General features: G+C 40.8%; 1 protein-coding gene across 8 annotated transcripts in view; it reads left to right on the top strand.

Annotated features, from left to right (window-relative positions):
- The window catches only part of cadm1b (cell adhesion molecule 1b), a 177,547-nt gene extending 162,376 nt beyond the window's left edge, over positions 1-15,171 (top strand). For 6 of the 8 annotated variants that reach the window (XM_037085574.1, XM_037085582.1, XM_037085589.1 and 3 more), the window contains 3 exons: positions 431-481; positions 11,513-11,641; positions 11,833-15,171. In XM_037085574.1, coding sequence (XP_036941469.1) covers positions 431-481; positions 11,513-11,641; positions 11,833-11,951 — 299 coding nt within the window. In that variant the 3' untranslated portion in view covers positions 11,952-15,171. Of the gene's footprint in view, positions 1-430; positions 482-1,703; positions 1,973-2,061; positions 3,108-11,512; positions 11,642-11,832 lie in introns of those variants that run through there. The other 2 variants (XM_037085624.1, XM_037085633.1) reach the window with 2 other exon arrangements.
- The last annotated feature ends 2,413 nt before the right edge of the window (positions 15,172-17,584 follow it).

Consider the following 17,584-nt stretch of genomic DNA (forward strand, 5'->3'; position numbering starts at 1 on the left):
ACAGAATTTAAGGCTTTGACCTTTTTAATTTTCAAGACCTTCAACATGAACAATTACTTATGTTAAAAAAGGAAAAAAATGCAAAAGCATTTTTTGATATCCATCAACTTTTCCTATAGCACCATAAATTTTTCTTTAGCTCATGGCAAAATTAATCAAATTTCCATCAGCTAATTAGTGCTGATTAGCTAAAGTTAGCATGCTAACAAACCAAGTTAACACTGTGATGATGTTATAGCTTTTCAGCATTGTCACTGTTAGCATGCTGACGTTAGCATTCAGCTCAAAGCATTTACTACAGAAGCTGAAACAACAAGTGCATGGTATGATTTTCTAGAGCTCCTCATCTTCAGTGACTTTTGTCTTTCTTTACTCTTGTCCTTCTTTATTTCTTATACATGTTCTTTATTTTTTTACTCTTTTCATCTAGATGCTCCCACTCCTAGCCCCACACCCACCACCAACCCAGCCAACACGCAAGGTACTGTATGCCCCCCACTACCGACCCTCTCAGCAATCATGTGTGACTGTGTGTGTGTGTGTGTGTGTGTGTGTGTGTGTGTGTGTGTGTGTGTGTGTGTGTGTGTGTCTGAGCCTGCATGTGCGTGTGACCAGGTGATCGGGGAGAGAAGGAGCGAGGGCTTGTAGGTTCAGCAAAGAGAGACCGTGGATGGCCAGTTTTAATCAGATAGTGCTGCTGATAGGTGACGCTGAAGACAGGCAGCGCCAGGCTGTCAGAGACACCTGTCATAGTTCTTTCCAGTCACATGTGTTTGATCTGAGAAAACATACAGACTGCTTTGCTGCTCCGCTATCTTATCAGCATCTGCAGCTATATCTCAACCGGCCCGTCTGTCATATCATCATGCCCTTTTACATCTCCCCTACAAATGCCAGTCACATTTGGTCTTCGCTAGGCCAAAAAAAAAAAAACATCAATAACTATTTTTCTCAGACGTATGAAATGAATGAGGGGCAGTTCATTTGCAGTGTTTAGAGCAGAGCAGACCTTTTGGCATCTTCTGTGCACACTATTCTATACTTTGATTTAGCTTTTGTTGCGAAAATTTATTCCAATATTAGCCTTTTTTTTTTTAAAGAAAAAAAAAAAATCACTACTATTTCAAAAGCACCGCTAAGGCTAGACAGATGGCGCGGCAACCTTGGGAGTTGACATTTGGATATGCCAGAATGTGACATTTCGATACAAAAAAAACTATCCTTAAAGAATAGATCGGTTTATCAATAGCTGCTTTAGAGATACTGCAATTTTGGCCCTTTGTCATGAGCGTGCTGCAATTCATACCGTCATAGAAGAGTGGAGTGGAAAGCTACAACTAATAAGCTTGAAACTCTCATGTGGCAGCTCTCAGATATTTATTTATACATTTATTTGATCAAACAATTGGCTTTTTAGTGGAAATTATGTATGAGTTTGTTTAAATAAAAGGGGGTCAACTGTCACATAAATGGCACTGTCTCTGTGATTTTATTTTAACTCTCTCTTCATAACAAACCTCTTCCTTTTCATGCCTTACAGTACCTCCTCATTATTGTACTTTCCCCTTCAAACTTGCCAGTGACCATGCTGCACAGAGACAGCCCTCTCTCTCTCTCTCTCTCTCTCTCTCTCTCTCTCTCTCTCTCTCTCTCTCTCTCTCTCTCTCTCTCTTTCCATCTGGGTGTGTCTCCGTCCGAAACAGGAAGTTGTTTCTGCAGAAGTGTGCATTACTCTGCATTTTCCTCCCCCCCCTGAGCTCCTCTCCCCGGGAGTTGCACCGATGCGGCCGTCTCCGTGTTTTCTGCTGAAACATTCCAGTAATTTCCGGAAGACAGGCTTGAAAGAGGATTTACCGTGATTTATGCAGTACATGCTGCGAGGATGTAATTGAGCTTTCTTGCAGTTCACTACTCTTCTAAATACCCTGTCACAGGGGCAATGGCAAGCTGGCTTGCGGTAGATTGCTTTGCACCACCTTAATCAGCATAACGGCACAGTATAGCATTTTCCTCTCACCAATAAGGAAATATACAGCGCGATTTCTCATTCATTCATTATAGGTGTGGATTGGCGCGGCCAGTGGCGACACCAGCTGAGATCTTCTGGTGTAATCAGGGGCCACTGAACTACGACTGTATATGATCCTGATTTTAAAGGTCCAATCAGGAGATTTTTTGGGTTCATAAATTTCAGTTATCATCACACACACACAAGTTTAAGTTCTTGATTATAAAAGAAAAAAACGTGTTGTCAACTGATAATGACTCGTAAATGCTAACAATTAACATATGTAAACAAGAAAATTATAAATGATTGTGAATAATCATGTGCACATCTTTTTATCTGATGTTTTCTTATAGTATTTATAACTTTTATGGATGGCCATGTAATCAAACTAGTGCAACCGAATATTGACATGTTTTTGATACACATATACATAATATTGTGTGCATGTGAGGCTACACCTGATTTTGAGGATCATTTATTTGCCAACAGAGAGACAACAAACAACACACCGTAAACAAAGTTAAGGATGAATTTGACCAATAACTTTTGATTTTCACATTGTGATAATACTGTTTATTGTAACCAAAAGTCCGATATCAGGACAGCCTGAGCTTAAACCTGGCTGTCATTGAACCATGTATTGATATCACTGATGGTAGCACTGCATCAGGATCAGCTGCTTTGTTTTTTATTTATTTGTTTTTCCCAAATTACGACTGTCCTGTCACACATCACTTTAGTTAAAGTAGCCAATGACCACTTACAGTTACTCATAATCACATTTATTATAATGTGTTATAAAATGATTATAATGTATAACGACAACTCAAATTTTATTACACTGATCTTTGAAAAATGTGAGTGAATATGATTATGAATTATTGATAAGTTGTTATGAAATGCTTTAACATTTTTCTGATCTTGTGAAGCACTCTAAATATTTATTAGTCATACTTTAATGCATTCTGTGTTTATATTTATGCTTAATAGATAGTGTGTCACAAAGAGTTATGATTATTGTTATAAAGCGTAACGATAGGACAGATATTATAAGATATTCATGAGTGTTTTTTACCATGATTAAACAGCACTATTGGCACATTATAAGACCAGTTATAATGCATTATAGACCTTTGTTTACATTTTTGTGTATTGTTTTATTTGAACATTTGAATGTGTGTGTGTGTGTGTGTGGACCCTAGCACAGTAAGCAACTACTTCAGCAGCAGCTTATGGGGATCAAATACAGTAAATGAAAAGATTTAGGTGTTGGTAAGTGAATTAAAGACCAGTTGAGATTTTTTTTTTTTTTTTTTTAACACCGGGATAACATATGATGTCATGAATGACACATTATGTGCTTTATCCTTATAGCTCAACGGATGCACTGGTGACGGGGATGAACTTATTGAATGACTAAGCCTTCAAGTTGCCGTCATTCACTAATCCAACATAAGCAGCAGGTTTCCGCGTGGTTCCCTCTGCAGTGTGAATGACAACACGCGAGGGGGTTTCTGAGTCATGTTAACCCACTCCCTCCTGGTTTCCTTTGGTTCATGATAGATGCGAAAACATGGATTTAACTCCCTTAAATGATACAATTTCACTGGCCAGATTTTTTTTTGCTGTCGTTTTTTTTGTTCCTCTTGCTGTACGACTGCAAGCTCAAAGCCTAAATATGGTTTTCGTGCAGTTGGGGAGCAAATGCCACTTTAGAGCACAGCATCCCACAGTTGTTTGTATTCTATGCTGTTTCATGTTTAGAAAAGTTTCACCACAGTTCATATTGTCAGGTCTCTCAGTGTCTTAAAAGATACAGTGTGTGTGTGTGTGGGTGTGTGTGTGGGCCTCATGGGAGAGATAAGTCGCCCTTTCATAAGAATATTTCTTTCATGTGTTAAAGTTTTCAGACCGTCTTCATCTCTGTGTGTGTTTTGTTGTACACTAAAACAAAAGCTTTTTTTCCTAAACGTCCTGCATCGAGAACAAGTTGACGGACATGCATGACCTTCTTTCTCACCGATACAAATATTTTGATTTAGACACATTGCGCTAAAAAAACAGAAGTTTGAATCCTAAATATCTGGCATGAATGAAGCAGATTATTGTCTTCGAGACGGACAGTAGATCACAGGAAGCAAAAAAAAAAAGAAAAGAAAAGAAAAGAAAAAAGAAATAGCACTCCACAAGTTCTTTGTCAGTGGTTGTATTTCTTGGGGGGGGGGGGGCGGTTGAGGGTAGAATTTACCCAGAATCCCCAGCTCTGAAGGAATAAAGGGAGTCTGTGGCGATAATGCTCCAGCTTGTCAGATGCTCAGAGATGATCCAAGGCAGGGACATCAGATCCTGGCTAAGCCTTCGGTAACCCCCCTCCCTTCTTCCCCTTCCCCTCTCTTCCCTCCTCCTCCTCTCCATCAGCTTGTCGAGAGGAGCCAGAGGAAAGACACGGAACAAGGAATTATGTTGTAGACTTGATTAAAAAGGCCCTATGTTTCCGCAGCTCTGCAATCCGGGGTAAAGTGTTGTTTAGCATGCTACAGTTGGACCTCCAAAGGAATATAAAAAAGTCAGGAGGCTTCGGGGTGTGATGAGTTAAAGGGTGTTTTCTGAGGTCAACAGCCCTCTGTTTTATGGATCGTACGAGGCAGTAAATTAACTGCCAATAAGAGCTTTGCAAGCAAACATTACACTATGCGTGAACCTGAGGAACGACCTCCATACTGCACCCTTCAGACTTGATAACCCAACTCACCACAGCGCGGTTTTTACTGCTCGCTTGTCTTAGCCACTGGGGATTTGCCGCTGCTCATGACTTTAACATGCAGCGCACAAAATACATATATGACTTCAGGGTCACTCAGACAAATGCATTGAATTTTTAATTATTTTTTTCTCAGAGGGTGTAAATCATTCGATTTAGCGCCAGATGGTATTTTAGGAATCAAATCCCTGGCAGGGCTTCCATACATGTTTTGTTTGTTGTCCTCCCTCGGCGCTGCTACATGTTTAGGTGCTGGCAGGTTTCCACCGCTGTTGAGTCTTGGGGAGCGCGGCCCTTAACTCCGCGCACACTATTGACTTCAACAGAGACTGTTATGAGTGGATTTAGTATTCAACATAATTAGCCATTAAACATTTACCAGCGTTGTTTTAACTCTCGCATGTATCATTCCTCTTTGAAGTATTTCATTGGAAAAATTAAAGAATCATTTAGAAATGCTAATTAGTTTTTTTTTTCTTTTCCTCGCGTTTGTTTACTCTGATTCCCAGTTGAAGTTGTGTTTTTTTCCTGACCCGGAGCTTCTTTTTTTTTCCCCCTCTTTCCCTTTAAACAGTTATTAAAGAAAGAAAAATATTGTAATGGTCCATTTTAATTGGTCTCGAGGGAACAGGTTAGTAATGCCAGCCCACCCTGAAGTTAAAGGAGTGTTTCACTGCAGTAATATTGTTTTTTTTTTTGCAGTTGTAAATGATTATGAGAGCTCTTCTCAGGGCATTAGGGATTGTGAGATTGAATGCTATGTGCCAATGAACTCACACTGTGTGTCCTCGTTTTAGCGGCTGATGAGGTGTACTTTTGTGGCACGTTACTCCGGGCTACTTTAAGGATGAAAATTTTCTATTATTTTCTCAACCTTTTCCTTCACCTTGATCTCCACTCGCAAGGGAAAACGCGTCGAGGACGAGGGAGATGTGCTTGCGAGCGGCTTTTGTGCTGAGAATTTTGCCAATCTCAAAAGGCACAATAAACTGCGATCGAGGAGTTCAAGTTCACTGTCACAATTTCCATTCATTTGTCATTTTATTAGTTGTAGTCAGACCTTCACATGTACTTCAGCACCCCCGTTAAATGTCACAGCTGTATTTGTACATCTTCAAATCATTGTTTGGGTTATTACAAAGGACTCAGGGAATCTATTTAGCGGTGGCATTGGAATTCAACTGAGGCCTATATTGTGCTCTGTTGATGGTCTGCTACAACAGCAACACGAAAAAATGATTTGGTGGTGATTGCCCGCGTGTGCCCATCTCATCATGTTCATTTCCTTTCCCAAACAGCATCAAATACAAAAGCTGCGGATGTCAGGAGTTCAGTGTTACTGCAAGGGTCCATTCAGAGGAAGTGAAGGCTTGGCTCTATCAAATGCAAGAGAGTCATTGTTTCAATTATATCCCTGTAATTACATCTATAAATTCTGATGTGTTTGTGTGTGTGTGTGTGTGTGTGTGTGTGTGTGTGTGTGTGTGTGTTTGTGAGGGGCAAGGGGTTAGCGTGTGTGTGATATGCCTCCTTATATGAAGAGAAAAACTATTAAAAGGAAAAAAAAGAAAAAAGATGGCAAAACTAAAGTTATACCGAAGCTCGCAGCTCTGATCGCCACGCTGACAGATGCTCGGATGACGACCACAGCGGCAATTAGTCATTCCGGCACAGAGTCGGGAAAAGGTGCCGCTGTAAAGCATGTGGCACTGTGGAGTTCAGCGGAGCAGATTTTTCGCCGCGGCGCAGACACAGGCATCAGTTGCAAATCCTCTTTATTCCCCCATAAATCCCCACGGCTGTGCACATCCTGTCAGGACGCCGGTGTGGGCATGTCAGCACTCCCCGCGTGCAGAGCTGCGCCGGCGGTATGGACACCAGCCACATTACAGACATAATCAAATTCTACTTATTTCAAGTGTGAGGCCACAAAGGCGGCTGTAATAACACTGTCTGTCATTTCGAGGCTTTTTTTATACATCCTAAGCACCTTGTCCTATTATGAATGCATATATACTGAACATGGATGTCCTGAGGGGATCTCACACCTGATCCTGACACACTAATCTACACATGGAGAGGAGGAGATGGTGGAAATGAGAGTACAAGACTTTAGCCCTGTTCACATGAGGCTGGTGTTAACAGGGGACCTCGTGTGATATAGAAAGGACCCCCACATGTTCCTGTGGTGCGTGGCAAAAACAGAAAAAGGAAGTAAAAAATGGCAAATGGTCTTGTATTTCTATAGCGCCTTTCCAGTCTACTGACCGCTTTACAATACTTGATTCACCCATTCACACACACACATTCATTCAGTGGTGGCGGAGGCTGCCGTGCAAGTTGCCAACTGCTCATCAGGAGCAATTTGGGGTTCAGTATCTTGCTCAAGGACACTTCGACATGCAGCTAAGGGGAGCTGGGATTCAAAGAAGTCTACTGAGCTACTGGCGTTAGGATGCAGTTAACCATTAGCTAGCTAAGTTGTCTGGATCTGCTGCGTGGCTGCAACTTATTGATGTACGACTGTTGTGCAAATAGATTGTCTCTCAGCCTCCCTACACGCGTATCACAGCTAATTTGAGATATAATATACTAATATGTCACGATAATATTGATACCGTTATCAACGTCTGATATTGTGACGGCTCTATCACAAACTCGTGACAACCTTTACCAAAATATGCCTGTTTACATGTCAAAATGTAAACTTCAGATGTAAACTGAATATTTTCATATGTGGATTTAGTTTCCACTCACGGAAAAAAAATGGGGCTCATGTACTCGCATGAAATTGGCCTACAAACTCCACATTCTAACACATGAGATTGGCTATTTTCACATGTGAACTTAAATTCAAAGGTGAAAGTAATGATGTCACATGCCCCGTCGTTCACGTGCGAATGAAACGGGATGAAAGGGGAGGTGTCGATTCAAGTGAACCTGAAGCCTGCGCCCGCTGGCGCTGTGATCATACCGTCTGATGTTCTCATTATTTTGTCCACCTTGAGAGCAAAGTCACATCTCGCAGGAACATAAAAGAGACGCTCCAGTAAATTTACGGTCCATAAAAATTTGGGGGACTCTCAGGTGACAGATTTAGAGGCGCTGCAGTGGGTCTTCCGGTAATCAAGAGGGCTGTCCTGTCCGCAACACTGAACCAGAACTGGTCCCAGTGGTCAGTGTGTTTGACGGTAAAATAATCCTGTATTAATCCCCAGAGGTGTAAGTACATATAAACAGAGACATTTACCAGTTAGAGTGTAGGTGATAAACCTAAAAAACAAGCAGTAACATCTCTTTGTTACACCTGGTGAACATCTTTCAAACTCTATACATGCACTTAGTAACTCAGGCTTTCAGGTAAAACTTCCTGTAACTGAAATAACACTAATGACATCATCAGGGGTTAATTAACTTCAGGAAATATTGCTTCGGCACCAGAGAACACATTATGCGACTGTTTTCACAGCTCGTGACCTTTATGTTCAAACCACCTGACAGTACGCCTTCAGTATAGCAAAGCATAGCATTGCATTATGTAACATATCTAATAAACTCTCTAACAATAAAGCTCCAGCTGCAGCGGCAATACAAAATGAATGAAAAATAAGCCCAGCAGTAATATCTATTGAAACTGAGATCATGTTTTGCGTGGCCCTCCTCTTTAATAAATACAGAACTGACAAACAGAAAACCCGTGTTCAGCAGTGTACTTAATGTAGGCAACATGATATGCAACCAACCATAACTGTTGATACTGTAGGTGTTATGGGATTCTTAGTCTCTCTTCGACATTTTTCTGATAGAGTCTCTGCGCTCTCTCTGGGAGAATTTCTTCCACCTGTTAAATAAAACTCTCCCTCGCTGTGCAGAGGCGGCCAAGACCCGGCATGTTTCCTTGTGGATGTGTCAAGCGGGAGACAGCGGGGTGCAAGGTGAGGGCAGGAAGGTGTGTGTGTGTGTTGGGGGGGGGGGGGGCATTTAGTGGGTGAATGTTCATTAGCATGGAGCATGGGCCGTTCCCTCTTGAGCTGTGCTATCTGACATCCTCGATACAGTAAACAAACGGCGCCTTGCACAACCCTGCTTCGCACACACCGACGCACAACTTGCTCCATGCAGACGAGTCCATTTTTTTTTTGTTTTTTTTTTAAAGAGGGCGCTCAAGTGAAACAAAACTTTCTTCATTAATTAGTTGCATTGCAGCACATCTTCCAAGATGTCCTCGCGCCAACTGAACGCAACCCGAGCGAGGTGTTGTTTCTTAGGTTGAGATGTGAATGTGTCACACGTCTCAGGCCCCTCTGACTCGACTTATTACGCCCTCACAGGGTTGAGAAATTCTGCACCCTCCGCTCGTCTTTTATCAAAATCATTCAAGTTCAGAGCATGACTAGTGAGATTGATGGAAAATTGAGCTGCTCTCTCATGCAGCAAAGAACAGTGGAGCCATTCCCTCGCCTGCCACTCCTCCATCAGTCCAAATGTGCACAGATATAGACTATTGATAAACGCCTCTGAACTATTCTGAGACTGGAAATTTAAAGGCTTCAAATTTTGCCTTGTTCTTCTGTGGAGCACGGATAAATCTGGCTAAATGCTAGACAGCGATACTCTCTGACACCTGAGGCAGCCACGTATTTCTCTGCATGGGGACACCGGGCGCCAATTTATCTCCAGACTTGTGTCTATTTCTGATGATTGAGCTCTATAACTTCCAGAAATGGCCTCTTAAATCACAATGTATTTTACAGTGTGTGAACTCGCGGTGAAATTGCAGACGGTGTCTACTGTTTCATGGTGAAATAACTGTCTTAAAACATTCTTCAACATCGATCACTCAAGGGGGCTCTGGCAGCCGTTTCAGCTATATGAAGCACGGAGAACGTTCCTGTAACGAGCTGGGTTCAACAGTATAACAACGTAAATGTGCAGCTTTATTTCAAGATTATATGTTGAGTATGTATTTAACAGTCTCATCACAAGTGTCAATTACAAGGGGAACATGGCACCGCTTTCTGAAATTACCTATTTTGGCCCCATAACTTTTTAAAGGCATTTATAGTTTAAAATCATAGGCTAAGGAAAAAAATAAAAGTCAACTAACATATGAGATTCACTGAATTTCGATGCACCTGTAAGCATTTTATTCCCATTGCACTGTAGCAACATATGATCCTTTAATTATGTTGCCTTAAATCACATACATTGGTGACCACCTGTCACACATGACCTCACCATTGTTCAACACAAAGTGACCTATCAGGTTTTGTCTTTCTTGCCTTTTCTCTTCATTTGAGAAGTATTTCTGTGATCAAATCAAGGATGTCTTTTCACTGTATAGACTGTAAAGCCCAGTGAGATAATGTGATTGTGATTTGACTTTCATGTTTGCACAGTAATGCAACCCAATAACCAGAACACGTTAGCAATGTACACAAACCACTGATGCATTGAAACTTCATATTATTTTTTTGTCAAAATGATATGTTTCTTTAGATTCCGTACCATGTTGTGACGATGTGCGCATGGTCTGATTAGGTTTAGGCACAAATGGAAGGGAAAAATCTTTAGCTTAAAGAATTCTCTCACAGCAAACACAGCAAGGAATATCCTGACATCTCATTAACAATATACATTTTTAGCCACAGACAGGGCTGGAGAATCCTAAATCCCCAAGGTTAAAAACATCCAGTGGTTTCCACACTGATAAATGTTAAAATGAACAGTGATGTCTGGCTTCAGCAGCTGTAGCACCAACACTAACCCCCCCATCTTTTGACGTACAGCCACTATAAATGTAATATGAATGTGACATGTCATGTAATGTAGGAATGTTAATATGATACATATGACATTTACGCATTCGAATGTACAAATGTTAAATGCCAACGTTTTAAAGTAAAGTGACACTGCAGCTGCCAGCTGCTTAGCTTAGCACAAAGCCTGGAAACAAAGAAGTCACAGCACCTGCCATAGCTGTCCCCGCTAATATCCATACTGCTCTTCATGCTATCCCTATCTGGGCGAATGATGTATATCTTGCAAGAATGGCAATCTGGCTGCGGCGATGCCAATGGATTACATTCGACTATTAACCGAGCATTAGCACCGTTAAACGGAAAGAAGCATTGGTTGGCATGGGGCTTTAAACTCTCTGCAATTAAGTCCAATGGAGTATTTACTCCCAAAAAAATGTTAAACTATTGCTTTAAAATGTAACATCTGAGCAGCTTATGTAGATTTAAATGTGGTTTTAACTTTGATGTGAAAACAGCGAAGCTGGAAAGGAGTTTTTACTGAGGAAGACGTGAACAAATTAAACATTGTAATGATTCATTCCGGGTGTTATAAAACTGAATTATTGGCAGCAGTTTGTGGGATCAGTAAGTAAGAACTACATGGTTTAATAGCCTATTTATGGGATGTTTAGTCCCAAATTGTGAACCATTTACTATCCTCCAAGGACCACCTTGTGCCATGATATCATCTCATTTTTACTGGTAAACAATATAAGCTGGCATTCTTTAACAGCAGTCTACTCAAGTGTTCCCTCTGCAGTTGGGTCATGCTAAAATGCTTTGAGAGAAAACAAACCAATTTAGTTTATTTTCGGCGGCCCTAATGAGTTAATGGCCATAGCTTCCAGTGTGGTCCACATCTGTCTGAAGGTATTAGCTTTGTGACCGGCTGAAGAGGTTTACTGATCACGAAATTATTTACGGTTATTGTCCTGTTTTCAGACTCCAGAGCCGGCGAGGGGGCACCGCAGAAAATTGACCATGCTGTCATCGGAGGAGTGGTTGCTGTGGTGATGTTTGCCATCCTCTGTGCACTCATTGTTCTCGGTCGATACTTTGCCAGACACAAAGGTAAAGCACCGGGCAGCGCAATCATACTTGATCATGAACACATATTAGAGTTCAAGTGTTTTTTTGTTGCGAGTTGAGTGCGACGGGATTGAAGTGGATGGAGAGGACGAAGACGAGGTTTGTGGCTAATTTATGTGTGCTCGTTTTTTTGTTTTGTTTTTTTTTTTCTTTCTTTTTCATCATTGTTGCAGGAACTTACTTCACACATGAAGCCAAAGGGGCGGACGATGCGGCCGACGCAGACACAGCCATCATCAACGCGGAGGGGGGACACAACAACACAGACGAGAAGAAGGAGTATTATATCTAAACTGGACAGGCCAGGAGAGACGGGTGGGGATGCTGATGGTGGTGGTGGTGGTGGTGGTGGTGGTGGCGATGCTGTAGGAGCTTTATGTCTAACTCCGAGTGGTTACGAGAGGGCTTGAGGGGCGTGTGAGGGCGAGATTTTTTAAGAGGAAGAGAAGAAAGTGGAAATTAGGACTGGCATGGCCGAGTGGTAAGGAGAGGCGTTGCTGAGTCTCCTATCCGACCCTTCCTGGACTGCCGGGGCCTATTCTGTACAGTTCAATTATTTTACAGACAATTTTGTGCCTTGTTCTATTTCTTTTGTTGTTTTGTTCCCCCTTCACATGCTTGTTGGATTGGATTTTTTTTTTTTTTCCTCCATGTACTCCACCTGATCCTTTGTTGCTTTTGGCTTTCAGAGGAGATTAAATGGGCCTGGTGTTTTTTGTCTAAGTGTGCTGCAGCTAGCTTTTAGCTCATGTACCCAGATCTGAGGAGCCAGCTCATTCACACTTTCCTTTTTTTCTTTTTTAAGTCCAGTAACTGGAACACAGTGTCGACACATTTCTCCCTGCTGGGTCAAAGTCCAACAGTCCCCCCTTGCTAATTCATCACAGGTCTGATTGGTTTCGACATTTCAGCGCAGATTTCACTCAAACCCCCTTCGAGGTCAGGTTCACTGTGTTGATTACTGATTTTAACAGTTGTGAGTAATCATGCTCATCATAGAATGTATTTGTTCCTGAAATTGAAGTAGGAGTTAAGTACCATTTCACACCAAACCGCAGTACAACTGGTCCTTCGTTCGTGTTCACGAAAACGTCTGGCGATTAGTAGATGTGAGGTCAGTTTCATATTTAATTAGGGTGTTGTGGAGTCCAGTCTAAGACATCCTGACAGCTGTGATATGCCATGATACAGAGTTTTCTGTGGCAACAAATCAGAACCACTTGTTCTTTTTTCAAACTCTATATCAGGATTTTTCTGCTGATTGAGAGGACAACAGGAAATCAACCATGGCAGATATTGTTTACTGTCATCTGCTTTCTTTCTTTTTTGTCACTGTTAGTGAAACATTTGGATTTTGGGGGGGAAAAAAATCAAGGAATAGCACACACAGTTATTTGCTTTCTAGGCCAGAGTGTGATAAAGAGACTCATACCACTCTCATGTTTGTACGCTAAATGTGAAACTACAGCCAGCAACCAGGTAGCTTAGCTTAGATTACTGAGTGAAAACAGGTGGAAACCGCTAGCCTGGCTCTATTCAAAGGCATAAAAACCTAAAACTACAAGTGTCATTACATAAAACAAGAAGTGAGAAGATGTGCTTATAAACAGATTTTTTTTTAACATTTGGACAGAGCTAAACTAGTTGCTTCTAGTCTTTAAGCCAAGCATAGCTAACTTAGTTTCATGTTTAGTGTGAAGGCTTGCTGTTTTGTCTTGTTAACGGTCTCTAGAGTAAGCTAAGCAAACATCCTCTGGCTGTAGCTTCATGTTTAGCATAAAGGCTAATGTTTTACCCATGTTTCAAGACTTTACGCTAAGTTAAACTGATGTCTGCTGACTTTAGCTTCATGTTTAGTGTGTGGGCTAACTATTACCTCTTGCTTACAGTCTCTATGGTAAGATAAGCTAATGTCTGCTGGCTGTAGCTTCATGTTTAGCATGTAGGCTGGCTGTTTACCTTAGTTTCCAGTCTTTATGCTCCGCTAAGCTAACGTCTCATGGCTGTAGCTGCATGTTTACCATCCAGGTCAGCTGTTTCCCCTCGTTTCCAGTCTCATTGCTAAGCTAAGCTAACATCCACTGGCTCTAGCTTCATGTTCAGCGTGCAGACATGAGAGTGTATTAATATATTCAGTTATCTCCCAATACATTCTCTGTATCTTAAATGATTTTTTGAAACATATTTAGTTTTAGTTTTTTAGTTTTTATTATCCATGGGATGGATGGACCAAAAAAACATGGCAGAAATGTTGCATCTAATAATTGCAGAGCCTAAAGACCTCCTGTCTGTTGGTTTAAGAGTCAGGCTATGTGTTTAAACCCTGTAGGAACTAAAAGAGCAACAGGTCCTGCTGCATTGATCATGAAATCTTATTAAAATGTATTATTTGTTAGGTATTGATACAATCTACATGTGATTTGGGTTGAAACATATGTTTCTTCACATTTTCATGCCACCCACGCGGTCGACCCTGGACCAAATGGAATCATTATGCGAGTGCTGAGCAGTCCACAGTCCACTGTGCAGAGTCCTCCTCTCTAAATAAAAGTCTTTTTTTTTTTTTTTTTTTTTTTTACAAATCATACAGTAAATTACCATTTATCTGGAAATGTTGCATTTCGTTGGTCAATTTTATTTCCCAAGGTGTGTTAGCTTTTTATTTAACTGTAGTGTGTTAAAGGGAAGAAAGAGTGTACACATTCAAAGGAAATGTTTGTTTGAACGTGAAAAAAACACAACATTTTCCTGGCTTAGAAATCCTTTCTGCATGTCCTTTTTTGCCCTTGCCCATACACGAGTAAAAAGACATTCAATCACTGCAAACATGAATCAGTTATACCTCCTTGCTGTCTGTAAAGACGTCTTACCTTTGGGCTGTCTTTGATAACTTGTAAGGGCTCTCGCCCGTACAAGTTATCAAAGATTTGCGTAGTGCTTTTGACTCAGTTTGGGAAAGATCATTTTCTCGCCGTTATCCTGCAGCCTCAAACCTTCACAGAGGAGACGTCTACTGTTACAAATTTATTTTTATTTTTTTTCACCAACACAAATCAGAAGACCCTCCGCTCGCTCGCAGACAGAGACGCAGTGTGCACAACATGCATGCTTCATGCCTCTCACTCTGTCACGGCTAGAAGAGTAAAAACCTGTTTGGTAATTAGTGAGTGATTTCATTGTATTGCCTGAATAAGAAAACAAAAAAATGTATATGTATTATGAAAAAGGATAACCACTGCCTTAAACCCACCTCTTGATACTTATCATTATAAAGGAAAAGACTGAAGGACTTAATTTAGTGCCTTCTTTGATTTTGAGGCATATGGTTAGTATCGTACAGTATCCTCATGTACACTCTTACAGTATATCTTGTATATTTCTGTCCTTTCTAACTTACAGGGCCAATACTGATACACGTCGTCTGTATTCACGCACCGTAGACCTGCATCACGATTAAAAAAAAAACAACTGGAATAAGTTCAATGTTAAAAAAACAAAACAAAAAAAAAAAACAACTGTATTTCTTTGTTTATCAGGGTGGTGTGGCAGCTTCCACTGACTAGAATGTCGTATGCCAGGATGTAGTATTTATTGTCTTAATTAGCGATCGCAGAACAATTCGAATTTGGTGATGATTATTTTCTCTGCTTCACTTCCTTTGTTATTTATTTGGATATCTTCGAGGACAAGGCTCAGTAGTTATATCACAGAGGAATACAGGACTAAAAGCTGTAACAAGCTACAATGGAAGTACATTTTTCTGGATTGGGTATCATGGAAGCAGTTACGTGCATGACAATTTGTATTTTGAGGTTGAATATTTGTCTTCAAAGGTTATAACGTGACTGCTGCTTTCAATCAAAGGAACACAAAAAGCATCATTCTGAACCAGTTTTTGATTTGTTTTAAAGACTTGATATTTAGTATGTTTGTTTTCACTCTCTCAGGTTCATGAGTGTTAATAGTTGTGTTTTTTTGCATCTCAGGTAGAATGCAAATTTAAGGCCCCAAGTATATACTGTAGTACCACAGCTATTCAAGACGTGAATAAATCTCAAGATGTACATGTTTTTTCTCATTTGTACATGTTTATGTGTTCTGAATATGGTGCACTGTTACAGTAATCGTTAAATATTATTTTGCATAGACCTAGTTCACAAAGAAAGAAAACTAGATTTGTTAAGCAGATGAAAATTATGTACAGTCAGTGTCAACAAAATCACAATGATGTTCATGAAATGGGGACTGTGTTGTTCTGACGGCTCGTTATTCTGAAAACCCCAATCATCTTAAAAAAGACCCATTGGACTGGAAGCCCGTTTTCCCCAAAATAAAAACCAACGGGATGGTGTGGCAAGTAAATATTTGTATAGCATGTCTACAGCAGCTGATTTAACAGATTAGCAGATAGATCAAATGAAAATTAAAAAAAACAAAACAAAAGAAACAGGGGGAGTCAGCTCGTACTGCTTCAGACTCGGAATTCCAACTTAATTAACGTTCTAAGTGCCGTATCGTAGGCAACTGGATATGTTTCAGTTTCTTGAAGACGTTTTACCTCTTATCCAAGAGTCTTACTCTATTCTATTATTATATTATATTATATTATATTATATTATATTATATTATATTATATTATATTATATTATATTATATTATTATTCAGTTTTAACTAACTGGAGGGGAGTCGCAGGCTTTTAGACTCTGTGTGGGAGTGTCCTTACAGAGTTGTTAGCACACGTGTGAGCTCTGAGTTTCAGAGTTATTAGGGCCACTTGTGGGTCATAGGTGAAACCGGCCTTCATGTGGGTTCGTTAGGGCTGCTAGGTTAGCCCAGGTGTGAATGCTTGTTAAGCTGTTTGCGGAGGCAACCACACACTGCATTGTAGGTGGGTGATAAGTAATGTCTTACGCCACCTTCTCTGTTCAAAGATTGTCGTTCCAGTTTGATAGATGGATTCCTTCACTCCACTGTCAAACCATCTGTCTTCTCTGGCCAGGAGTTTTACTCTCTGTCCTCAAAGGAATGATTTTTCTCCTTCAGATGTGAGTGTACAGCAGAGTGTTGACCTGAGGATTTGGCCCTCCTGTGTTGTGCCATTTCTTTTTATTAACGTTTAATTAACATTCCATTGCACTTGAGGCATTACAGTTTGGTTAGGGTAAGAAAAGAGTAAAGAGGACTGGCTTTAAACTGACATATTGATAAGCCCCTGGACAGACGGGGCTGTGCTATCTGTGTTTATGTTGCTCACAAACTCCTAACCATCCCCTAATGATGACGAGGCTGCCAGTGTCGGGCGATTAGGTTTGATAGCACATGACTGCATGTTTACATTCTGTGCTCTGGAGTCACGGCTGAAAGGAAACCTCATGACAAAATACAACATGGTATAAATCTGAAGCATCGTTTGACGTGTGTGACTACTTTTGCAAAGTGGCTGCTGTGCACGTTGCTAACTTTACAGCCTCAGCACTCAGCCCTTTAACTCGTGCTAAAGGGCTGAACAAAAAAATGCGACACAGCACGCATTGTCTTCTGCGGTTATTAACTCAGGATACAGTTGGCATAATTTTGAATCAACAAACGAGATCTCATGACACTTTCCACTTTGAGCAGACCTAGACCAAACTCTTCAATTGATTTATTCACAGGGACCCCACATTTCTCCCATGAGCAAGCACTGGGCGAGTAAAAATGTCTTATAACAGGTGGAAACCTTGAGCAGAACTGAACTCCATGCTGGGCGGCCATCCGCCTAGACCACTTGGGTTGAGAGACTTACTTTCCTAATTGACCGCAAAGATGTCAGTCAGTAGCTACAATCAGCAACTAGCTGAAGTCACATCCAAGTCCAACTTGTGTTGTATCGCAAACTGAGTTCAGATAACACAAGAAAAAAACAACAGGATGTCACGGGGCTG

The sequence above is a fragment of the Acanthopagrus latus genome, chromosome 2 (genome assembly GCF_904848185.1).
Source record: "Acanthopagrus latus isolate v.2019 chromosome 2, fAcaLat1.1, whole genome shotgun sequence".
Lineage (NCBI taxonomy): Eukaryota > Metazoa > Chordata > Actinopteri > Spariformes > Sparidae > Acanthopagrus > Acanthopagrus latus.